The 24,207-nt window shown below is 46.5% G+C and overlaps 3 protein-coding genes across 7 annotated transcripts; 1 reads left to right on the top strand and 2 right to left on the bottom strand.

The window, feature by feature from the left end:
* Positions 1 to 326: 326 nt before the first annotated feature.
* On the top strand, positions 327 to 2,169 carry polr2eb (RNA polymerase II, I and III subunit E, b). The gene is made up of 9 exons (XM_085927569.1): positions 327 to 393; positions 487 to 560; positions 805 to 979; positions 1,046 to 1,161; positions 1,238 to 1,318; positions 1,395 to 1,453; positions 1,606 to 1,684; positions 1,891 to 1,959; positions 2,041 to 2,169. Exons 2-8 carry the CDS (start codon positions 504 to 506, stop codon positions 1,954 to 1,956), a joined length of 633 nt encoding a protein of 210 aa, XP_085783695.1. The 5' UTR covers positions 327 to 393; positions 487 to 503; the 3' UTR covers positions 1,957 to 1,959; positions 2,041 to 2,169.
* Positions 1,247 to 10,491, bottom strand: arhgap45b (Rho GTPase activating protein 45b). The gene is made up of 24 exons (XM_085927568.1): positions 9,924 to 10,491; positions 8,762 to 9,002; positions 8,464 to 8,646; positions 7,838 to 7,978; positions 7,644 to 7,728; positions 6,870 to 6,942; positions 6,700 to 6,772; positions 6,489 to 6,620; positions 6,300 to 6,361; positions 6,100 to 6,210; positions 5,946 to 6,026; positions 5,713 to 5,877; positions 5,449 to 5,586; positions 5,170 to 5,360; positions 5,010 to 5,104; positions 4,819 to 4,905; positions 4,644 to 4,745; positions 4,345 to 4,508; positions 4,074 to 4,262; positions 3,808 to 3,945; positions 3,479 to 3,729; positions 3,164 to 3,401; positions 2,989 to 3,097; positions 1,247 to 2,821 (listed from the first exon to the last, which is right to left on the bottom strand). The coding sequence occupies exons 1-24, from the start codon at positions 10,197 to 10,199 to the stop codon at positions 2,487 to 2,489; spliced, it is 3,660 nt and encodes a 1,219-aa protein (XP_085783694.1). The 5' UTR covers positions 10,200 to 10,491; the 3' UTR covers positions 1,247 to 2,486.
* A 227-nt stretch (positions 10,492 to 10,718) lies between these two features.
* Positions 10,719 to 22,043, bottom strand: tjp3 (tight junction protein 3). Of its 5 annotated transcripts, none has more exons than XM_085928093.1 (28): positions 21,827 to 22,043; positions 18,412 to 18,468; positions 17,987 to 18,096; positions 17,794 to 17,896; positions 17,386 to 17,713; positions 17,221 to 17,324; positions 16,954 to 17,152; positions 16,797 to 16,872; positions 16,606 to 16,709; positions 16,444 to 16,525; positions 16,161 to 16,313; positions 15,957 to 16,069; positions 15,792 to 15,882; positions 15,203 to 15,285; positions 14,989 to 15,085; positions 14,829 to 14,917; positions 14,682 to 14,754; positions 14,525 to 14,604; positions 14,372 to 14,465; positions 14,138 to 14,294; positions 13,833 to 13,941; positions 13,231 to 13,752; positions 13,069 to 13,148; positions 12,549 to 12,759; positions 12,266 to 12,366; positions 11,612 to 12,178; positions 11,464 to 11,522; positions 10,719 to 11,381 (listed from the first exon to the last, which is right to left on the bottom strand). In XM_085928093.1, the coding sequence occupies exons 2-28, from the start codon at positions 18,457 to 18,459 to the stop codon at positions 11,258 to 11,260; spliced, it is 3,957 nt and encodes a 1,318-aa protein (XP_085784219.1). In that variant the 5' UTR covers positions 18,460 to 18,468; positions 21,827 to 22,043; the 3' UTR covers positions 10,719 to 11,257. The 5 variants fall into 5 exon arrangements, with proteins under 5 accessions (XP_085784219.1, XP_085784216.1, XP_085784217.1 ...); XM_085928090.1 differs by lacking the exon at positions 21,827 to 22,043 and adding an exon at positions 19,972 to 20,858; XM_085928091.1 differs by lacking the exon at positions 21,827 to 22,043 and adding an exon at positions 19,972 to 20,858 and having other exon boundaries at positions 14,372 to 14,462.
* Positions 22,044 to 24,207: the final 2,164 nt, after the last annotated feature.

The following is a 24,207-nucleotide window of genomic DNA, read 5'->3' as shown; positions in this document are numbered from 1 at the left end:
CAACATGTCTGCACAGATAACAAAAGCACACATTTCAGGCACAAAGATCAACCCTCAAATAAATATTTTACTTTACCGTAGAAGGAATTAGAAAGTAGAGAAGCACCGCCAACGACAGCCCAATAGTAGATATTGCCGCGCATGTTGTTATTAAGCATAACGGCCTCATTGTGGAGGAGCACATTTTCAGCAAAACAATGAAGCCCCTCCGCCTGTCTTGTGTGTTACATAACCTCAATTTACATATTTAATAGTTTTCTACACAAACATTTCTATTTTGTATGAATATAACATGTTGTCAACGTTCCTTGTTTTCCTTTCATGTTTTTGTTGATTTTATTGAAATTGCGCATCCTGTACTGGACCTTGCTGTGACGTCATCAACCAGCGCCTGTAAGTAAACGATCGCGTGCGTCTCGCGGAAGCTGCGACAAAATCCCCAATTTCTGATTAATAATTGAAATATAACTTAACTTAATCTCTAAGGACTCATTGGATAAAGTATGGACGACGAAGAGGAAACTTACAGATTGTGGAAAATTCGCAAGACCATCATGCAGGTGAGTTTTCCGTGTGGTTGTTTTGAAGCTAACGCGTTAGCTCGCCGATGCTGCCATCCCGTCACTTTGACCATTATTAAAGCCGATTTAGTTAGATATACCTGCAAAGGAGAATTCACTGTTCCGTTAGTGCCCACAGTGGGGAAAAAACTCAAAGAAAAGCAGTAATGCGAAGTACTAACTACCTGATATTGACAAGTGATGAGCGGTAATGTCAACTAAGTTAACTACTTCTACTTTACAGCTATGCCATGACAGAGGCTACCTTGTGACCCAGGACGAGTTGGACCAGACTCTGGACGACTTCAAGAGTCAATTTGGAGACAAACCCAGCGAGAGTCGACCCAGGCGGACGGACCTCACCGTGTTGGTGGCCCACAATGATGATCCCACTGACCAGATGTTTGTTTTCTTTCCCGGTAAGCTTCTAAAGATTCGGAGGCGTTAAAAACGCGGAAATCTGAAGAAATGGCCTCTCTTTTTAGAGGAAACCAAGGTTGGCATCAAGACAATCAAGATGTACTGCCAGAGGATGCAGGAGGAGAACATTACACGGGCCATCATTGTGGTCCAGATGGGCATGACGCCCTCTGCAAAACAGGTTTGATTATAATACAACGGGTTGTCCATACAATACTTTTGTGTTTTTTGTACTCACGAGTGTACGTACCTCTTAGTCTTTAGTGGACATGGCACCTAAGTACATCCTGGAGCAGTTTCTACAGCAGGAGCTTCTCATCAACATCACAGAACACGAGGTGAAAACATTTTTGTTGTGGTTGTAGAAATGCAAACACTCTGAGGAAAATAAATGCTTTATGTTCTGTTGTTCAGCTTGTACCAGAACACATCGTCATGACAAAAGAGGAAGTGACGGAGCTCCTGGCAAGATAGTATCCTCTTAATGTACAACACAGATAGTGTATAAACACATAACCAGTCCAAAGGTTGTTTAAGCATGCTATCAAATGAGAAACGGTCCAAACTTTTGACTGGTAATGTATGCATGCATTTTTTTTTGTTTGCCTTAATGTACTCACTTCAGTAAACTCAAGGAGAGTCAGCTGCCCAGGATCCAGGCTGGAGATCCAGTGGCTCGCTACTTTGGCTTAAAGAGAGGACAGGTAAAAAAAAAAAAAAAGCATAGCTTGGAAACATGAGGGAAAGGTGTCATGAATAACAATTAGAGCATGAAGACTTACTGCAAAATGGAAAAAGGTGCGCTGTAGTTCAGTTCTGTTTTCCCCCTCTTGGACTTGTGATGCACCTTTTTTAAAGTCACCTTTAGGCTAGAATGTTTGACAGACTAAAGCTGTTCACGTTTGCAAAGGTGGTGAAAATCATCAGGCCGAGTGAGACGGCTGGCAGGTACATCACCTACAGACTGGTGCAGTGACAGGTAAGAGTCGTCCATATCAGACACAAGTACAAGATTTGGATTATGACCACTAACAGTGACTAGCAATATTTCCAATCCCAGATGTCACCGTGGAAGACTCGAAAGACGTTCCAGACATGCTCATCCCTCGGTGTCCTGTTTTGATTGTGTTACTTTTTTTATTGCTATTCTAAAATGTGAATTTTGTCAAATAAAAATATATTGAAAATAGAGCCAGAGTTATTTCTTCCGCTTAGATCAGGGCTGTGGACAAACATTTCTGGTGCACATGTAAGTTAAAGCCGCTGAGCATTTAAATACATATGCCACTCCTAAAAGAAAAAAAAAACAAATTTTTATTAATACATGTAAAACAAAGTAATATGAATTTGAAATAGCAACAAATCAAAACAAGTGCTGAAATAAAGCCAGCAGCACTTTCAAGGCAATAAAATCACTGAGTGTGCCAATTAAGTCCAGTTAGAAAAAGTTGACCGCTGCTGAAAGCTGCAAAAAAAGCAAACTATTAAAGAGCATTAAAGTGATCATCACACAAATTCGGGCTCTTTGGCTCGGTTTCTGCTGAGCATCATCTTCTTACTACGCAGGCGGGCCAGAAGCACTCTGGAGCGACCTGGCAGCGGCGAGCAGTAGTAATAATTGTTGGACTGGTTGACGTTTAGCTCAGCCAGAGACTCAATCAGACCGCCCTCAACCTCGCCCCCGTTGGAGTCATCGTCCGGAGGTCCACTGGGTGGCGGCAGAGTGCCGTCCAACTCCGGGCTGTCCTGATAAGTCAGCTGCTGCTCTTCATCCGCAACCTTTGCGCCCTCATCCTGCTCAGAATCTGAGTCAGGGAACTGTTCGCTAGATCCCATGGAGCCTGAGGAGATACCCACGTTAAGTCAATGTGAGACATCTCACAGTAGATCCAATCCAAGTAGACATATGCAGTGCAACAACAAAAATGAAAACCAACAAGCAACTCAAAATTGGTCCTTAACGTAGATTGCGTGCAGCATTTGGAAGAATTGATGAAATGAAACTCACCGCAGCCTTCGTCCATTTTGTCCGACTCCGACTTGCTCTTCCTGTGAGGGCCTCCGTCCTCGCCGTCGGCAGAACTGCTGGTCACATCCTCGACCTGAACCTGCGCCATCTGCACAAATGTCATCAAAAGCTCACATCGGCACACAATATGAAATACTAGTGGTAGGTTGCTCACCAGGAGAGCAGAGCTCGAAGCAGAGCGGCAGGTCTTGTGGCTGTGTGCGATCTTGGACTGAAAGATGGAGGCGTAGAAGACGATAAGCGCCTCCACCACGCGAGCCTGATGGGGATAGTCCACCAGAGACGAGAGAGAAATGGTCGCCCCCGTGGGACGAGGACGCAACAGCGACGGCCCGAACACAATCCCCAAGTTACTGGGATTCATCTTGTTCTCCTCATCCAGCTCGGCGATCCTAAGACAAGCGAGATCGTGGGTCAAGGAAGGTGTCGTGGCGCTACGGGGCGGGAGCCGCGGCGTCCTCCTCCTCACCGCCGAAGATGGCGAATCAGATATCGGAGGGTGGCCATGTTGGCTTTGGGCAGCTCCTGCAGAAGCTCCCTCAACTTGTCCACCAGCACCAGTGTCTCCGGCTCAGTTTCGGGGCCCAGATCCACCAGCTGAGTCCCCCTGCTTACCGGGGGCCCGGCGGGATCCTCGTGGTCGGCGTCGGCCTGCACGCTCTCCTTGGCCAAACCCACCAGACTGTTGTAAAGGTGGAACGGTATGATGGGCTCTGGCAACTGGATAACAAGCAAGCAGGGGTTATTGCGCAATCCCAAAGTCAACATGTAGAAATGTAGCAGCCTTATTTGACTGACCTGTCGCAGGTAGAGCTTGAGCACGTTGCTGATGTCATGCGGCGAACACTGCGACAGCTCCACCAGCTCCTTGCCGTTCTCAAAAGCCTGACACAGCTTCTCCACGCGAGTCTTTACGCCGTTCACCCGGTAGATGCCCTGCGGCCCAGCGCGCACGTACGTACAAGTAAGCGACCGTATTTGATTCATGTGACTCGATTTGACACCGACTTATGGTGATAATAATAAAAAAGAAGTCAGCCGAAGGAGCCAAAACACTCTCTCACCTTCATCTTCAGCGCCCGCCTCTCAATCTCCGAGATGCACTTGGTGACGATGAAAGGGATGCCGTCGCTGGCGCAGCTGGCCACCTGCGAGAACTCCCTGCCGAAGAGCTGCAGACGGCCTCGCAGCTTCTTGTGGCCGCACTGGATGGCCAGTGTCTCCAAGCAGCGCTTATGACAAGCCAGGAAGCACTACGAGCACATTATGAAGGAGACCGCTTGAGGAATTACTTTTCTTTTTGGGGGAGAGTTCCTCTGCGACTTCTTCCCTCACCTCCTCACACTCAGCGCCCTGAAAGTAAACGTAGCTGTCACACTCTCGGCACTTGGCGGGAGTGCGCAGCTTTCTCAGGCGGTGCGTCAGGGCGGCTTTGGACAGGCCCACATTTCGGAAAGGTCTGGTGGAGACCACCACGTCGGGGTCCATGCCGTTCATATCTGCGGAAGGATCAAAGACGCACAGTAAAGCACAGAGACTTGCCATCCTACAATCAGGTGAGCAGATGGGTTTTACCCATAACGGTGACCCAAAATGCCATCTTTGGGACATGACCTCCAAACTAAAAGTCTTACTTGGCGTCTCAAACGAGGCAACGTTCCCGTCTTTGTCGTCAGTGTCCTCGTTGGACGACACGGTTCCGGTGGATGACGTCCGGGCAATTTTGCTGATGTCGGCTGGTGACGTGAAAGGAAGCCGTGTGTCAAAACATTTTTCAGAGAAAGCGAGGAACTCGTGTGATTGGCGCACCTGTGCTGGCGACTGGAGACTCCAGGGCGCCGTCTGCTCCCACGCTGTCGTCACTCACCGTGGAACCCCACGACTTGTGACCCTGCCCTATGTTTGGAATATTGAATATTTTCTAGGTGTTTTTTTTTTAATAAACAACAATGACTTATTGTCATTGGGAGATTTTGGTGATAACGTGAGGCGCGACTCACTGGAATGGCGATCCGTGTCCACACCAGCGGCGACGTTGTCCGCCCGGCTCGTCTGCTCCGCGTTGAAGCTGTCATTCCTCGGTCTGAAGACGGCGCTGCGTTCATCGGACACGATACATGAAAAGTGTCACTTCACCGTGACGACGGGCGCCTCGCTTACTGCGACGTGGCGCCGGTGTAAGGCTCGAAGGCGTAGCAGACGGCGGGCTGGTCGGGCAGCTGCAGGTCTCGCACGTGGGCGGCGTACTGCTGGCCCGGGTCGTACAGCTTGCTGCTCTCGCACAGAGTCTGGTAGCAGACGGGCAGCGCCACCGTCTGCATGTGCATCGACTGGTAGTACGAGATGGTGGCCTGAAAGTTGCGGTGAAAATGACCAGTGAGGGGGAAAACCTTGGTGGAAAAAGACATTAAGGAAGAGACGCGCGTTTCGGGGTCGGACCGAGCGCAGCGTCTGGTCGCTCTGTTTGATGAGGTCCTGCAGCTGCCTCAGCGCCGTGACTTTGCTATGCTCCAGCTCCATCAGCTGAACCGTGGCGTCGGCGATGCAGGTCCTGTAGGTGGCCTCCGCCTCGTCCGCCTACAATCAAAATGGAAGTTGCCAGTTGGCTCTTTAAAACAACCCATAGCATGAAGACTATTGTATCGTTTTTGACCAAAAAAAAAATCTATTTTCTCAGACGACAGAGGAAGCAGCGGCGATCACCTTGTTCCGAGCCTCTTCCTCCAACCTCTTCTTTTTGTCCAACGACTTGGCGGTGGCTCCCGGCCCCTCCTCCTCTGCTCGGCTGGCCGCCGCTTTGGCCATGTAGTCCTCGCAGCGCGCCATGTAGCCTTGCTTGGCCTTGCGCAGGTTAGTCTCACATTCCATCTACGGGATAAGCGGCTCACACTCAAGACGCCGTTCGTCACTTGCTCGCAACGTCTTCAAAGACATACCAGTTTTCTCTTTGCTCGAAGCCAGTGCTCCTTGATTTCCTTGCGACGCTTCTCGTGCTCCTGTTTGCGCTGCATCAGCGGCTGCGCAACGACAAACACGCGGAGATGTTGGAGTTTGGCTTTTGGCGACACAAAAATGTATTCTCACAGCAACCTGAATAAAGGTCTGGTTGTGCAGGGTGGCGCTGGCCTGCTGGAGACCCACGCTCTGTTCCTGGTCCTGCTCCAAAGCGAGGGAGTATATGGAGAAGAGGGGCATGTGGGGCTGCAGGGGGGGGGGGGAAGAAATAGGAGCAGCCTTATTGACTGCATTGAGGTGCACAAAAATGGATGAATCGTTATCTTGCAACTCACATGTGTTATACTGTGTTTGCAAGACTGGTATAATCTCTGAAGACCTTTGGAGAATTCCATCTCTGATGGGAGAAAGACATACTTGGTATGAAGGGACAATTCAAATTTAAGGATTTTGTTTTCATAATCCTACTATCCTTGTGATTGTTTTAGATTCACTAGTAAAGTCGCAAAGCAATCGTAACGCACCAAGCGAGGTTCTCTTCTCCACGTAACTGATGAGATCCTTCATGTACTTGGCGATGGTTTTGGCGTACTGGAGAGCGGAGTCAACGCCGCCCTCACTGCGCTGCAAGATCACGTCCACTCCCTCGATGTTGCCTGCACAATGGAAAGATTATGACTTGTACGTTACAAAACGACAACAAGTAGAAAGGTCCAACGGGACGAGGCCGCCTACCCATGTCGTCAGAGTTGCTCCCCAGTCGACCGCCGCCCTCGTGGCCTGCAGCGCCATACAAGTTCTCCATAGACTGCACAACGCAAACAAAGGGCATAATTGTCCCGCTGCCATTGTGACAAAACAACAACGGAGCTGAATGGAGGAGAACAAGTCCGGCAGGCACTCACCCGGCTCTTCTCTGTGGGCAGCAATGAGAGCAGCGTGCTGCTGTCCACCTCGCCCATCAGCAGCTCGGACACACTGGACACAAGCACATCCAACGTTGTACATCTCTTTTAACGTTTACACTTTTTGTTGTTGTGCAACTATAGTTTGAGACTCTTTTTTGCCGGCTTCACACGGTTTTTAAAAGGAGAAATTAAATAAATACATCAAATTAGAGCTTCTTCTAACATTGGAAACATTTCAATTTAACTTAACACAGCAAGTATACAATCTGTCAGGTGCATGCAGTAAGCCAAATTTCATTCTTTATTGTGGTTGGAAACAGATTAGGCAGACGTATGTGCTCGTTTGTTCTCGCATTTTATTTCGAGAGTGTAAACTTGGGCACAGTTGAGTGGATGAGGAAACGAAGCCATCAGACATTTCAACTGTGCGACAGCTCACTTCCTCTTGCCGCTCTCTGACAGTTGATACAGACATGTGACCAGCTCCGACGACAACAAAGACTACTCGATTTATCACATTATAATAAGACTAATTAAAAAGAAACCAAAAAAAAAACATGATAGCTGCTCTGCGTCATTTGCACCCCAACACGGTGCAAAGAACATCCAATTGATCACTTCCAAGCGTTTTGAGTGGTGGCGTACAAGAAAACCACTTCCTGTTGTCGTTCTTTCAGCCTCATGCAAATGTGTCACCATTTACGCACTTCTCCCCCCCCCCGGCTTCCACGTACACGATTTCCAACACACTTCTGTTTTCAGGCTACTCACTTGCTGCTGAAGGCCACCGCGATGGTCTCAATGGCTTTCTCAAAGTCCTTTTTGTCCGAGTCATTGCACGCCTCATAGTGGAAACCTAAAAGAACACAACATAGGTACACAACCAGAATGGTATCAAACCAAATTAGTGTCAATGCTATGTTGAATGGAAACAAGAGTTTAGTCACCCATCCCGTTGGACTCACCTTTGACTTTAGATATGAGTTTCCCGGCAGCGGTGAGGATCTCCACCGTGTTGAGGAAGGGGTACGTGTTGATGACTTGCCGCAAGACGCGCAGAACCTCTCCCAAGCACTCGTGGGCGACGGGCCGCTGATTCTCCGTACCTGCGTGCCAAGCGACTTTTCGAGTCAGTTTATGACCGACATGTCAAGTCAAATTGACTGCTATGTTAGCTTTTTGCGCATGCTAGGTCCCACACGCTTTTCACTTTCACAGGCCCAAAGAGCCCGGGTTAACCCCGTAATGTGCTGTGCAGACATCTTTTTTGGACGAGGAAGTGCGGGCAGATGAGCGAGCCCTGCTGTTAGACGCAGCAGCTTCCTGTTTAGAAGGATGCGAGAACATGAAACTCGTGGTAACACACAAAAGCACAGTAAGTGTATCCATGTGCGTTGCAGGTGACTTTCGGTATGGTAGGTCGGCCAATTTGGAGGGAGCTCAAAGGAATAAGACACTTGAATGGAAAGGCGTTAGAATATTATGCTTCGTCTTTTAAAAACATCAAATCCATAAATTTGACACTGACACTCTCTCTAGGGAACTACGGGGGCACAGAAAAACAGCAGCATTGGATTCTTTGTATAGCTACCTTCAGCCAGCACCACCACGTCCTTCAGCTTCTCCACAGCCTCAGCAAAACGCGCCACGTCTCTGAGCAGGGCAGGGATGTTCTCTACTTCAATGGCGGCGCTCTCGGGACCTTCGGATGATGGCGGCGTCATGGCTCCTTTGGCCTGGCCTTTGGTGAACACCCACGACTGGAGAGTCAAACCTGGAGAGGGGGGGGGGGGGGTGCAAAGAATTTTGGTTGTAAATGTAGGTCAGGGCTTCTAATAGTGCTTCAGTCAGTGGAAAAGGCTAACTACAAACTACTTGTGTCTACTCACCCGCGGCGCTGGCGTGTCGGCTAAGGGTGGTCGGCCGCCTCAGGGTGGCGGTGGAGGATGCGGTGCCGGGTATTAGCTTGGAGTGCTGGGGGCTCGGGGTACCCGGGCAGGACAGCGAGGGGTCCAGGGGCCCCGTGGAAGTTGGGGTGAGTATGGATGAGGATGAGGAGGAATACGCGGGCGAAGAGGAGAGGGTGACGTCACCGCCATCCTTCCGCGGCTGCTCCTGGAGGATGGACAGCTGAGGGGCACAGAGGAGAGACACGCTCAAAATGGCTCATGTTTTGACATCATCTTGTCAGGAGAATTTCACAAGATCCTGCACAGCAACACTTCCTGATTCCAAGGGTGCGGTGGCAAAGATGTGAGGAAATACATCTCGTCTACAATAATCATTTTTAGCGAACGATCTTATTTTTCATACTCACCTGTTTTAGCCACACGTCCAATCGCTCTTTGCCCTTACGGTCCGCTTTCTTTGCCCTCAGACTGATGTTGTAAGGCTTGTAACTGCGTTTGCACCCCCGCTTCATCGTGGCCATACAACCTCAAAGCAGCCCTGACCACTTCCCCACTACCTATCATGCACACACACTTCACTCCACTCCAGTCCAGCCTAACTTGCAACATCCCCATTCACAATACATCATCATCTGAGCTTCTTCTCTAGGACTGAATGTTATCTGACGCCAAACACACGCACCAAAAGTGACAGTTTCTCAACGCGCGCCTACCGGAAGGGTGTTCACTCAATCACACATAAACATAAAGATGTGGCAGCTTTACAAAGTTTTGATCATCCACAAACTTGGATGTGGTACATTGGGTTAGGGATAACCCTAACTGGTACAGTTTGTTCAACAGCAATCACAAACTAATGTGACACATAGAATGAAATGGTTGACTGTCATGTCGAATGATGATTTGCAGAATCAAAAGCCTGATGCAAGTGATAGATTGGCTCATAAAATGGCAGACGCGAGTACTCGAACACAAACACACAGGAAGTTACTATTACGCACAAACTCGCTCCCAGCGCGCACGTACGCACACACATAAGGCATGACCACAACTCCCCAAAACTCACGCCACAAACAATATGGTGCGAAGTGATGGGTTGACGTTTTTTCATAAGCCCCGTAAAAGCAAGCATGCCACTCACCGTGTTTGGTGGTCCAGGACTCCCGCTCCGACTCTTCTTGGAGATGGACGGCGTCTTGATAAGTTCCCGCTTCTTGCGGGCGAACATTTTGAGGGTGCCTCGGCCGTCCATACCGACGTTCTTGACCTTAACGTACAGACCCCCCACCCACCCCCCCACTCTCCACTTGGGGATTGTGCCACCGCTCTCGCTGCTCAGCGGGTAGGCGTCGTAGGCATTCGTCCGAGTCCACGGAAGGTGTCGATGCGACGTCGGTTTCCTCGCGCCGTCGCACATTGAACCGCATAGGTTCAATGTCAACCAGCTTCCGCGCCGCCTGTTTCCTCAAAGGGGGGGTGGGAGGGAATTTGCCGGAAAGGTGCTACTTTATCGAATTTGACTAACATTCAACATGTGTCCCAGTTGAAACGTTGGTACTTCCCTCCAAGACATAAAAGAGCAACAAACAAGGGTCCAACTTTGAAGTCACATCTGTACAAACAAATCAATGATGGAGTTCCAAAGCAATCAAGTCATCAGAGCGCACGTGTGCATCCACGTCAAGTGTCATGTGGGGTATCCTTCCGCCGACCAGCCTCACCTGCGTTGCGACGCAAGTTAGACCCCTATTATTATTATTATTAAGACGCACAAATTGACTGGTGCGTTACTTAGAGCTGCTCGTCAGGTCTGCTAAAATAGAATATAGGCGTCCGTTTGAGGGTCAAAAAATTATTTGCAATAAATTATGTTGTATTATCTTTAAAAAAACATAGGCCTCCATAATAATCCTTGAATGAGATCAAGGTCAAGTACTCAGTAAAAATTTGAAAAACATTTATTCAAAAATAAAAAAAAACCATACTAAACATAGAATAAAAATACATACAAGGTAAAATGAGAATAAACAAAACCCCTCTATGTCAAAGAATATTATGAGCACATACAGTGCGTGTCACTGTAAAGTTCAGTCTTATGGTGATAAACTAGTTAGTCCTTCTTGGCCATAACATTAAATACATATATATATGCCCAGTTTATGAGAACTACCATTAAACAAATGATTAGTATATATTGGGGGCATTTATAGTGAAAAGATTTCCTTTTTCTTGTTCTTTTTGGCCATAACAGTTCCTTGAGGTTTTATATGCGCTTAGCTCCTGGTCCATAGAAAAAGCCTTTATTCTTTAATACAACATTCAGTTAAGACCAGTTTTTTTTATTTTCAAAGTGTCCTATGGTACTTTTAAAGTAAACCAAGTATGTATGGTAACATTTGTTCAATTGGGGAGAACTAAAAAGTGTCTTGGAGTGTCTTTGTTCGTTAAGACCGGAATGTTGGACACACGGCTTGTCTAGAGTTCTGTCGATGGACCCCATTCAATGTCCTCTGTCTCATCGTCGTCATCTTCATCAGAGCTGTTGATACCCCCTCGGATCTGCGTGCGTCTGACTTGTACCGCTTGGTGATGTGCCACTCTGTGAACACATGAAGGAGGCGGGTGTCAAACATCTGCAGATCTATTTCCCCTCCCCTAAAATTAAGCCACATGAGACTTACACGATGAACTGAAGGGCCTTCTTTTCCTCCGCTTGTGTCTGTGGCTCTGCCTGTCGGGCCTGAAAAGAACGAAAAGTTAACTCAAGCAAAAAATATATATATTTTGAAGCTTGACTAAGCGGTGAGCAACCAAACTCATTTCAATTACCTGCTGTATTTTCTTCTCAATATCAGCCAGGCTGGCTTGCTGAGGGCTCTCTGGCTCGTCCCCATACGATTGATCGCTGACAGAGTACCGCGTGGGCGGGTCGGGGGCGATAAAATCCGGGGGTCCGTCCGACGGAGTAGTGGGTCCGACCGCGTCGAGGTGGTTGAAGTCAGAGTCCGAAAAACTACGGTGTGAAGTAATGTCGTCCGGATGACGCAGAGGCGGGCTGCGGCTCTGGCGGCGGAGCGTGGAGAGTTCCGGCACGTCCATCAGCGGCGGGATTTTTCTACCCGGCGAGTACACCTCGTCATAAAGCTCGGGGTCCATCTCCTCGTTTGGACTGCCCCAGGTGGGCTCGGACGAGCGAGCCAAGGCGGTCCCGGACACCCTGGGGCTCCTGGCCGCGTTCTGACCGGGGTAGGCCTCCTCCGGGTCCTCGTTGTCCGTGTAGGCCTCGCCGTCTGTGTAGGGCTCACCGTCCGTGTCCTCCAGGTCACTGGCGGCGCTGAGGTAGTCCGACTGTGACTGATCCAGTGCATCTAGGTCCTGTTCCCCACCGCTCTCCAACTAAACAAGGGATTGTGCAGAATGGAAATTCAACATACCATGACGGACCATGTACGCAAGGTATCTAACTTCATATGTTTGACTTGCCGTGACTTCGGAAACCCAGACTGGTTTAGACTGTTGGTGGCGAATCTTGTCCTTTAGAGCCTGGTACCAAATATTGGAACCGGGCTGCAGGTCAACACGGGCTGGAGGAATCAAAGAACAAATTACTCAGAAGATGCCAGCAGTTGATTGATTTCAGTTCAATTTTGATTTTATACACCCAAGTTAAAAAAACAATAGAGAAAGGGAAAAATCATACAACTGACGTCCGTCATCTTAATATCTACTGCAAAGAACACACGTGTGACGCCGGTTGTTGACGTACATGAGAAAAGATGACTGTAGTCCTTCCTGAGCTTGAGCGCCTGCGTGTAGAGGCGCCTGGAGCTTTTGTTGGAGTCAGGGCTGTAATGCTGCCTCATGGCCTTAACGTCCTTGCGGCTGTGCGGGTCCAAGTAGATCACCATGGGGTGGTACTGGATGTAGTTGAGCCTCTCCACAGCTGTGGGTGTGATGTCCAACAGGGGGTGCTTGTCCTGGCAAAGCAGCAGAAATCCTGAGTGAGCCACCATTGGAGACATTTGATACTTTGCTGCTATCTAGCGGCACACCACTGTCGAGGATCATTAAAACCAGTTCGGTTTTCATCCAAACAAAAATAACGCCATCTTGTGGACATACTGACCTGTAGGAACAATGTTAACGTGCGTCAAAGGGCTTTAGACAAAATTAGTGCTTTGCCACTATCTTAAATTGTTTTACAATGAGTTGAGACATTAGTTTAAAAAGAAAAAAACAAAACACCATTGAAATATTGAAAATTGCTGGGTACTTCTCCAGCTCACCTTCTCAGCTATCTTCCTCACGGTGTCCAGTTTGATAACCGTTGAGGTGCTGTCATTGCCCCCGCTGCGAGGAACCATCTCTGATGAAAGTAAGTGGAATCAGAATCAATTAACTGAATGCATCAGCGATATACATGAAAACAAATATAAGAAGACACTAACCAGCTATTTCATATTCATCAGGCAACTCCCTGGCCAGCTTCTCCATAGCGATATCGTTCAGAGGACCCATAATGACGATGGGCCGCTTGAAATTTGCTTCTCTGAGCAAGACCCTCTCGTAAGCTGGGAATTTGCCCTGAATGGTGAGCTGTAGGAGGTCATCCCGCGAGCGTCGTGGGGTCTTTTCGTTCTTTTTGTTCCCTCTGAGGCCCCGTAGTTTCCAGAACTCTGCCCTGGGCCCCGACACCGGCCTCTCGCCGCTTGCCCTCTGCGCCTGCTCCTGGCTGGCCAGCACTTGCGCTCTGGTTTGGTTGGGGATGGTACCTTTATCGAGTTCGTGGAGGTCGTTGCCCATGCGGATGGCTAGCCAGTTGCCCAGCTTGCCGCGATGCATGGTGTCCACCACCCGGAACACCTCCCCTCGCATAAAGTTCAGCCCGATGGGGTGATCGGTCTCGTGGTCATAGTGCGTGCGGATGTAAAAGTTGTCCCCCAGGTTGGACTTGATGATCTTCTTATAGACTGAAAAGGAAAAAGCAACGACCATGAAGGCGATGGGATGCAGACTTGAGTGGAGCTCGCTGTGGTTCTACTTGACGTACTGTCCATCTTGTTCTGAGTGCGGATTTCCACCTTCTCTCCTCTCTTGATATTAAGCAGGAAATTTGCTGCCTCCTCTCGAGTGAAATGTCCAAAGTCAGTGTTATTGACCTGTGATGAAGGGAGGAAAAAAAAAATACTTTATGATAATATTCCAAAAATGCATCTGTAAAATGTCTTACCATTCTCAAATTTTTTAAATATTTTAATAGAATAAAAATAATACAAATAATTAAAATAAATACAAATTGTCATCGATAATAAATGATTGATTGTGCAGAAAAAAAATAAAGCCCCCATCCTTCACCTTCAAGATCTGGTCACCCTCTTTCATCCCCCGCTCGTAGGCAGGGCTGTTGGGCTGGACCCCTCCCACAAAGATGCCCACGTCATTTCCGCCCACCAGCCTGAGTCCCACGCTGGCTTCCTTGACGAACGACACCGTGTGCATGTTGGAGCTGTACCTGGGTGAGCGGGAACAGAAGAGCCAGAGGTTGAATACGATGCTGCGCGTTGAGGCCGAGACCCGGTTGGGACTCACCCTGGGTGGGATGTCGGGTACGAGTCTGGGGGTAAGGAGTAGATGGGCTCTTCCTCAGGCTTGGTGGGAGCTGAGGCTCTTGCTGCTGCAGCTGCTGATAATGAAAGCGTGTTAAAAGGGTGATTTGTGAAAAGAACCGAAAGCGGCTCTTACAGCTAACTGGTGGATTGCTCCTCACGGAGATCCCGGACCTCATCGTGCCACTTTTGGGAGTCACACCGGGAGCATTGTTGCTGTTGAACATACAATTATATACATATTATGCAACGTCTGAGTTCTTTTTTTAACTTTCTATCCAGAACGGCCGTACCTGCGTCTGCTATTACTGCGGTCCGAGCTGCCCGACCTCCGCAGGTGTGACAGTTCATCCGAATCGGAGGAATCTGAATGGCGTGAATGGAGATTCTGTCATTACACTCACTTGCTCATACATTCACTCATTCATTCTTAAACGAACCATCAGGAGGCGGTTGGACAGGCAATGGGATTCGGCGAACAGGCGCCGGATTCACATTGACCGAAGAGGGTTTGATCTCAGGAGGGATTCTGCAAGCAGCGGGGTGCAGGAAGTTCAAGATGGTTTGATGAAGATGATGAAAAGTATTGAAATTGCTCACCTGTATCGATCTTTCTCTCTGTTTGACTTCTCGCTGTTCGTCGAGTGCCTGCGAGGGACCGCCGTGTAATTGTCCTCTGAATCCGACTCGGATGGAGCTGTTAGGATTCACACATTTGTTACTGCCTCAAAATTAGATCAAGACTAAACATGTTTCATTTATTCAAGAGCTGGATGCATTTTTTTTTTTTACTGCGTAGTCGGTGTATGCTTACCTCGGTGCGGCGCACCACCAACCGAGACACCGGAGGCGCTGTGGCGCCTCGTTTCCGGCTTCGTGGAAACTTCTGGCAAAGGTCTGCAAGAGACAAGAGGGAGGCGGGAGTGAGGGAGGAGGAAGACAAGTCTCAGTTACATTTGGAAGGACGGGGAGTGGGCTTGTGGCTAACATGATGATTACGGATGAGGCAATATTCACCTTTGCGTCTGAGCGGACTCCTCTCTTTGACCGCTTTGTGATGACTATCGATCAATTTAAAGTATGTATGTCGTCAATATATTTACGGTCAGCACATAGCCACATCACGGAGAGGGAGGTGTTGAGTGAAAGTCACTTTTTTTTTTTATTTCATACAATAATACAGCCCAAAAAACACACACAAATCAAGAAAAGCTACAATGTGATCACACACAGTTGATAAAATAAAAAACAAAACAACAATCACAAGACAGAGGATGTAACTTTTTGTGTAACTTCAAAAATAAAAAAGGGGTAAGTCAAAATATTGTTCTTAAAATAAAAGCCTCAGTGTCCCAGCAGGGTGTTGAAGTAGGGGGAGGAGGGGCCTGCGCCTTCATGTGTACCTGTATCTGCTGCTGCTGTACGAGTCCTGACTGTAGTTGGCGCTCTGCCTCCGAGGAGGTGCCGAGCTGCCTTCTGACTCCGACTCGGAGTCTGTGAAGGAAAGGACGACGTGATCATCGGCAGGCGCTCGACTGCAGTTTGAAAAATGATTGCAATGTACTGACCTGGGGGAGGGACTCTCAATGGAGAGTTGACCCTCCTTGGGGGTTCCTGGCGCACCAGGATAGGGGAAGATCTCAAGCTGGTGAGGGACGGATCGGCAGGAATAACTCTGGGACTGACAAGTGACAAAAAAAAACAAAAACAAAAAACAATCAGAACTAGAACAGCTGACTCTCTGACTGATCTTAGCATGAATCAAAGTTTACTTATATCTGTGGTATGAGGCGCTATGGTCTGAGTCTGAGTCCGACACGGGCCTGTGCGGCCTCGAGGACGACGAGCCGGGCCTGGATGACGACCAGTTGGGTGTGGCGTGGGAAGACCTGGGGTTGGGCAGCGTGGACAAACCAGAAAGGCTTCTGCAATTGGCGGGAAGAAAGATTTCAGCTTCTTAATTATCGTGAGAATTGACTCGCGTGACATAACGATGAGACGACAACATTGGAAGATGACTCGCAAGTCGTGTAAGATGCATTTCGTTCAACTGACTTGTATTTGCTGGAGTGGCTCAGACTGTCCGTCCGGGCAGGAGGCGGCGAGGCGCTGCGTTCCGACTCGGAGTCAGACGCGACTGAGAGAAAACCACATGGTCACATCGGACAAGAACCGGACAAGAACCGGACACGGTGAACGGGCCTTTGCGGGACTGACCTCGGTGAATCCCGTAGCCTCTTGCGGGTTGACGAGTCAAAGTGGAGCGCACGGGGGAAGAATCTCTTGACTTGAGCACTGAAGAAGGAAGTTCAGCTCTGCTCCTGGTGTCAAAACCGGGACAGGAGGAAAGATTAACTGGTTGCCGGGCAATCACAAAACACACACACACACAGACAATAAGCTTGTACCTGTGTGTCCGTTTCTCCCTGGTAGGATGACGTGATGTTCTGTGAGAAGGTGAGTGATCATCCAAGTCGGATATATCTTCCCCCCCCACCCAAAAAAAATTTAAATAAATGTCAGATGTCCGTTATTGTTGATCAAAAGCTGATCTTGTCATCTCACCTTCCATCTCAGAGCTACTGTCTCTCCGCCGTCGTCGTCGCTCATCCTCGCTGTTGGGGGCGCTGTCCTCCACCTCCGGGATGCTGACCAGGAACCTGCGGCTGTCGCGGAGCACTGTCATGGTCAGCTTCCCGCGGCTTTTCTCCACCAGATGCTTGGTCTCCAGCAGAGAGAGGTTCTCAGTGGTCATGCCGTTAATCTGATGGGAGGGAGGGAGCGGCTCGTGTCAAAAATACCCGTACCAGTGAATGTTCTCGCGAGACTTGCCTTCAGGATCAGGTCTCCCTCCTGCAGTGTGCCTTCCTTTGCTGCCAGGCCCGTTTCAGTCATGTGCTTGATGAAGATCTGACTGCCCAGTTTCAAGCCGTACTCTGCAACGAGAGCATGATCACGTTACGGCAAATCTACAGCAAATCTTTTGGTTTAACTTACCATCTGAGATTTTCTTTTTAACCAGAGTCGTTCTTAGGGGCTTGTCATCGAGGTCGTTGTGCGGCAACCTCTTGTAGCCCGACGACATCAAAGGTAGCGCGGCTCCGTAGCCGTTGCGATCCGGCGAGGAGCTGCGAGCTTGCGTGTGGTTGCGGTCAGGCGAGGAGCTACGTGCTCGTATGGGGTACCGACTGCCGTCTCTGTTGTCGCTGGCGTCCGAGAAGCGTCGCGTTCTCCTCGGGGGGTCTTGGTCCAACAAATTGGAGTGGGAGGCGGCCCGAGGCCTGGTCGTAGCAGGGATCTGGATCTTGCGAGGACGTTTCACCGTCTGGACAGAAAACATAGTGAGGAACGTAGCTTTGGCTAATTAAAGAAGTCAAACTTTTCATTGACATCTTCATCACTTACAATATTAGCCGTCCTGCCGCACGTCTTGAGGGTGTGAATAGTGAAGTTGGAGTGAACGTTCTCCATGGAGACCCCGTTGACCATGACGATCTGGTCTTTGTTGCTGGAGAGTGAAAAATATACAATCAGACAAAACTAGATTTCACATCACTGTTATTACTTTAAAAGAAACATTTATTGGTGGTCCACTTACAAGAGGCGTCCCAGGGCCGGTCCATTTGGCAGCACGTCAGACACGATCACTGCCGTATCTCCGCTGTCCCTGCCTCCAGATAGGGCAAAGCCAAATCCCAATTTGGAATCCTGTCATGCAGAGTGATTGGAATGAAGGAGTATGCAGGTGGTTGCACATTCCAGCCCGGCCGGCGCTGGCTGTAGTAGGGTGTGCCTCTTGGAATTCAAGTTGAAGGTTTGTGCAGTCATCAAAATTTCGATATTTTGTCATGTTTCCTTTTGTGTTCTGATACGGTATCGCTACATAATTGTCACACTTGACTAACTTGACCGTGTGAATCACTTTTAGTGTATATTGAATTAACAAGGATACCATTAGCGATAGCTAGCCCAAGTACTTTTTGCGCCACCGTTCTGCCACGTCTACTTTAAGCAGAAACTTACTTTGGTTAGTGTTATTGTATGCTGCTCCCATATCGTGAGCTCCTCCATGCCTGGTTTCTGCAATCACAAAACACACAGTAGTGCTAAGAAAAGAAGACATTTAGCGTGATATGTCCTTACGAGGAGCTCTGCAAAATCCGTGTGTGTGTAAAACGCAGAATGAACACCAGTACAATCTGGAAAGACCGGTATGGCGGTGACGGTGGCGGTGTGTGTGTGTGCACGCTCAAGAAACACCCGAAGCGCAACGGTGAGCACACGACATAGAAAACTCTTGATATTTTCAAAGAATGAGTAGTTTTACTTGTATTTACATTTTTTATAAAATGATCAAAAATAAAATGGTTCCCAATGTAAGTGTGTGTGCATTTATAGAAAAAACATAATTCAATAAAGGAACATTTAAATCTAAGTCATTGCTTCAAAATTAAAGGTATCAAAACCACATGTGCAAATTATTTAGTTCACCTAGTGAAAAAAAAAAAAAAAAAAGGAAAGCAAATGGAGGAAGACACATTCCAGAAGGAACAAGTACAGCCAGCTTCTCTTGTCAAAGTGGAGACTACCGATGTATGCCGATACTGACAAGCTGGAAAAAAAAATGCTGGACTCTTAGTTGCCAATACTCGCACAGCGAACAAGATGTGAACAATGGTGCTGCTAAATGTGAGCAACACAGTAGGCCATTTGTATGTCACTTAGTTAATCATCAACCTAAATACCAATAAAGATGACCTGGCTGCTCAAACAAACATTTAGTTTGACTCTTTCAAGTCTCAATTTATTTTAACAACCACTTCTTGTTATTTGAGAAAATAAAAACTCAATTTGATTTTTTTGATTTTTTTTTAAAACGACACAGTTCCTATCAACATCTAAAGTAGCAAAGTAGAGTATGCAAGATAACACAGTTATTTGCCCTGCCCTCATTTCAGAAGAACAGACTGACTACTCAATTCATATTTTCACTAAAAACATGAGCTCAAACAAAATGTGAATGCATCATTTAGTCCAATTTTCCTCAGCGGCTTTATCAGGTCGTTTGGCTGTACTCACCCCTTGGTCTTTGAACCTCACTTCCATTTCCCACTGGGATCTCCGAGCCCAAAAACACCAACAGCACTAAAGCGCAAGCGGCTGATCATATTCCATACACAAACACAACATTTGTGCAGCTTCTGAAACCTGATCCTTCACGGTGGCGGGCAAAAGAAATGACAGGCGCTGGCTGGCATGGGGAAGGAGGTGGCAGGACTCACCTGGAGAAGCAAGCACACCTCCCCCACTCGTACTTTGACCACTCGTGCCGATTCTCTCACACACTCCATTAAACACTGAACGACCCCTGGAATGAGCACCGGGGTCAAACTAAAGACAATATGGTTAAATTTTAAGTCGCTCTGGCACCAAAACAAAATATACAGCTGAGTGACACTGTCATTCAACTCATCGATTTATTTATCTAATTAGGATAAGCGGAATGAACAGAAAAAAAAATCCTGCAAGCAAATTTTGTTCTGTGGCCCACAAAAAAAATATGTACCAACAATACCAACTTACAGGCACCACCAGGAGAGGTGGCGAGGGCTCGGGCGGCACAGAACCAAAGTGCTTCATTAGTTTGATCCGCTGGGTCGCATTCATGATCAAGACGCCCACCCAAGTGGACCTTCAATGACAACCTTGTTGTCTTAGGGGCAGCAAATCCGCAGGAAGACCACACAAAACTCAAAAATGTTTTGTCATTAGTCGTAAAAACATATTCCAAGCTCAGCCGATCCCATTTGGATTCATCCCTGAGATCAGCAGCTCCAAGTCTCAATGGTATGCGAGCGGCTCGGCCCACTTTGAGACTTTTTCTCATAAGACTGTTTTGAGTGCAGCGGGCACTATGGTTACGACGGTGGAATGAGAGCGCTGGACTGTTAATAATTGAAAAGCTGTTTGCTAGAGTAAAGCTTCCTGGGTGCCTTCACAGTACACAGGAAGTCGTAGTTTGTTTGGACAAATGTTTGCTATTTTACACCAACAATGGATTGCGATATTCTTTGGGGAATAAACAGGCCTCTTGATATTTCCGCATTTCATCTCAATTCTTATTCTTAGTCACCAAGTGGAAGAAATTAATAGCTCCCATACTTTGCTCCTGACAATTCCTTGAAGGCATACCTGGCAAACCTGGAAATTCCTAATCCATTCAAGGGGAATAAACAAATCCAACAAGGACTACTGTTACTAAAATAAACACTTAAATAAATGTATGCCGTCTATCGTTCAAGTCCCTCCTCCTATTTACAGCATAATTTATTGTGGTCAGGTTCGTTTTTGCCGACGGTATCTACCCTGCAATAAAATGCAAGATACATCAAAAAGATAATGCAAGGCACAAAAGAAAAGACACAACACTAAGCATTTACAAACGCATTCAGAAGTACGGCTGAGTAAATTAAAGCAGCACAAAAGACACACATGACGCATTTAATAGCCTAGAGGGGCACTGGCTCAGCGTGATGTCATCTATTTCCCACTTTCGACGAGGGTATCGGTAAGAAGCTATGAGTGGTCATGTTACTAGAAGGCTTCAGAGTTACTTAGTTAGATTTACAAGTGTTTAGATTGTGACGTCATTAAAAAAAAAACATTCCTGATGAATCCTCCACAAAATGATCAAAGTGTTATAAACTCTGCCCACATTACTTTATTTGACCTTTTGACTTTATTTATTTTTATTTATTTATTTGGGTCGTCTGTGTTGCGAACCCTGCATTTGAAATCAGATGAAAGGAATTATGTACTAAAGTGACCTGAGATGAATTGGACCCCACTACTGATTCTGAAGGGCCCTTACTACCCCTGAGATGGATGGACTATGACACAAAATGGAGGATTTCACTGCACAAAATGTCTGTCAATACCATTGTTTTACTTTCAAACTTTAAATTGTGGAGGTGGTGCAGAAAAAGGCTCAGGTATTTAAGGAATACAACTAGACAGCTGTGTAGGAGTCGAAACTATTACGAAATTCAGTTTGAGGCTGGTAGAAACCTGCAAGAGCGTCTGGAGAACCCGAAAGGTGAGAAGAGGAAGAGGATGAGCAAGGCAGTGGGCAAACATCACATGGAGCGCTAACTCGGCAATACCTGGACTAATAACTAAGATAAAAATCAGACAAACAGGGCCTGCTAAACAGAAAAACATGAGAAAATGATGAAAGCTACAATTTCACTAGCACTGTAGCACTTTCGTCAGAACAGATTCCGAGGACAATAAACACTTGATATTATTTGAAGAAATTGACATTTAAAAAAAATAAAAAAGTCCAACATGACTTCTTAGCATTCTTAGCTCAACTTAAAAAAATGTTTATATAAAGAGACGACGGTGGAATATGTCAGACGAAACAAGCTGGCTTTACCTGTAACACTTCCGGATGTACAACGATCCAACTTCAGTCAAAATCGCTCCCCGCCGCACGAAATCCTCGATAAAGTGTCACACGCTCACTGTTGTTGCTTTCTGCGATTAATAATGAGAGTTTCGGCGTGGACGTCTTGGTACGACAACAGTGTGGTTACTTTTAAATCTTACTGGCTTGTTCGGACAGGTAAATTTGACATGGGCCAAAATGGGCGTGGCTCCAGACAAATGCGGAAGTACACACACAGCATGTGAATTCTGTATTTATATTGGGGAAATTCTTCTGACAAGGATTATGATACAAAGTGATTGATTTTGACAGTGAAATATTTATGAAATGTGCTAAACTAATTTCCATTCAGGCTAAGAAATATATTCAGGGGAGACATTCAACTGTAGTGTCACATTGCGTCCAGTAGAGAGCGCTACATGAAAGGTTAAGGCAAGGAGTAGTGTTAAGTGGTGAGCGCCCTCTTGTGGCATCTAAAAAATCTAAAAAAGGCTACTTTTTATCCATCCTTTCATTTAGTTGGTGATCTGGAATTTGAAGGTAATTATGTGCAGATTTATGGCCACCTATTAAACTACGTAGTCATTTATTTATTTATTTATTACATCAGTTGTGTTTTCATGCAGATGAACAGAAGACACTTCTGAGTTTCAGCAATCTTCAAGTTTTTATTTGTTTACAAAGATTGCTATTTCATATAGTCCTTCCTTTAATGAGTAGAAAACCACTTTTTTGTTGTCATTTTGTTTTTGAAAAGAATTAGTCAAAAGGCACAATTTTTTACAATATATACATTTGGATCTAAATTATAAATATATAGAAAACAAAAGCAAAAACCCAGAATAAAAGTGCTGAACACAGTTTCTCTTTTTTCTCGTTTTTTTTATACAGAAAAAATAGAATTTGTTTAAAAATACATACAATCAGTAGCATGTTTTTGTGTTATTTTGTTGTTGTTAGCAATAAATTATTTTGAGTGATTTATAGAATATGCAAAAAGTGGAGAAACATGGATGGTTACAGTATACAAATCCATCAAACAAAGAAGACCAGAAGAAAAACAACACGCCAAAGCTGGACAAAGGGGGACAGTCACATGATGATGCCTTTCTTAGTGCAACGTGACAACAGGAAAATAAAAACGGGGTGCTCAAAATAGGTCCAGATGCAGTTTTGGGGGTTGAGCAAACGCTGTGGTCTAGTTTTTTTTTTTTTTTTTTGAGCAGCCAATTCATGTAGTTTGTATCCTTTTTTTAAATTACATTTGGTACAGTAGATTTCAGCATAGTCTTTAGTGAGAAACCCTTGCGAAAAAGCTTTACGGAATGTTTCTGCTTTGGAATATTTGGGAAAAACTAAACTCTATTTAAAACGGGGGAAAAAAAAGATATGACAAACAAATGTTGAATGATTCCTAACCATGTATAACTGTTAAAATTTTGAAAAAACTAACCAAACACAAAAAACGATGATGCGCTGCCCTAAGAAGGCATAAACATGTCCAATCACAAAACAACAGTGGGATGGGAAATCTACTGTCTGCCGGCGTATTTTCCCACGGCCCGAATCCTGTCATCGACTCATACGTTTTCAGAAATTTAAAACATACTATAAGAAAGATAAATAAGATAGCAGAAAGTTCCCCCCCGCCCTGAAACAAAACACCAATAAGAGCAAACAGTACATACAAGTACAAACACGTTGGTTTCAGCACTGTTACGGTGGCAGGTTTTTTTTTTTTTCTTCTTCTTCTTCTTATGTAACCCTCGCCCGTCCACCAACCTTTTTATTTATTTCTTCCTGAGATTGTTGAATGGTAACTTTAGGGCAACAAAAACACTTTGGTATCTCTGGGGGAAAAAAAACCCAACAACAACCAACCCCATGAAGCAGAAATCAATGGAGACATAAGACAGTGCAAACATATTTGGTGGCAGATTTGAATAGAATTGATCTTCCCTGACCAAACGTTTTGACTCTAACTTAAAGAACAAGCAGAAGAACACGGCTAAAAATCCCTTAAATATAAATAACAATATTCTTATCACACCTACAATATAAAGGTGGTATGTAACCAAACGGCAGCGAGGGGGGGATTTGCACGCCCGGTGAGAGTAAACAATTTGTGGTCTGCCAAACTTTTTACTTTCCTGTTTTTATTGCTTTCGGCCGAGCGCGGCGCACCAGCAGACATCGACGACAAAAGCCGCCAAGCGCGACACCACTCAAACACACGCCGGGTACGAGGAAAAGACGTGAGGATTTGGACGATGGTCTCATTTCATGGCTTTTGTATAGATTGATGAATCATGTTTGTGGATAGAATGAAGAAACATTGACTTGAACAAATCAGGTATTGCCACAATTGT

Source organism: Syngnathus leptorhynchus, chromosome 13 (assembly GCF_054491065.1).
Source record: "Syngnathus leptorhynchus isolate UIUO chromosome 13, UIUO_Slep, whole genome shotgun sequence".
Taxonomy (NCBI): Eukaryota; Metazoa; Chordata; class Actinopteri; order Syngnathiformes; family Syngnathidae; genus Syngnathus; species Syngnathus leptorhynchus.
The sequence above is the reverse complement of the archived record's forward strand: the minus strand, read 5'-3'. Positions and strand labels throughout refer to the sequence as shown.

Bases quoted from the DNA above. Each gene is read 5' to 3' on its own strand.
- tjp3 (XM_085928090.1), bottom strand. From the start codon at position 20,055: ATGAATGCGACCCAGCGGATCAAACTAATGAAGCACTTTGGTTCTGTG. The intron at 16,314-16,443 runs GTCAGTTGAACG...CGCCAATTGCAG, and splicing joins AGCCACTCCAGCAAATACAA to AAGCCTTTCTGGTTTGTCCA. The intron at 11,382-11,463 runs GTAAGTCTCATG...ATGTGTTCACAG, and splicing joins AAGGCCCTTCAGTTCATCGT to AGTGGCACATCACCAAGCGG.
- polr2eb (XM_085927569.1), top strand. From the start codon at position 504: ATGGACGACGAAGAGGAAACTTACAGATTGTGGAAAATTCGCAAGACC. The intron at 561-804 runs GTGAGTTTTCCG...TCTACTTTACAG, and splicing joins TTCGCAAGACCATCATGCAG to CTATGCCATGACAGAGGCTA. The intron at 980-1,045 runs GTAAGCTTCTAA...CTCTCTTTTTAG, and splicing joins GATGTTTGTTTTCTTTCCCG to AGGAAACCAAGGTTGGCATC.
- arhgap45b (XM_085927568.1), bottom strand. From the start codon at position 10,199: ATGTGCGACGGCGCGAGGAAACCGACGTCGCATCGACACCTTCCGTGG. The intron at 9,003-9,923 runs GTGAGTGGCATG...TGTGCCCCTCAG, and splicing joins GTCCTGGACCACCAAACACG to CTGTCCATCCTCCAGGAGCA. The intron at 6,362-6,488 runs GTGCGTTACGAT...TTCTCCCATCAG, and splicing joins GGAGAAGAGAACCTCGCTTG to AGATGGAATTCTCCAAAGGT.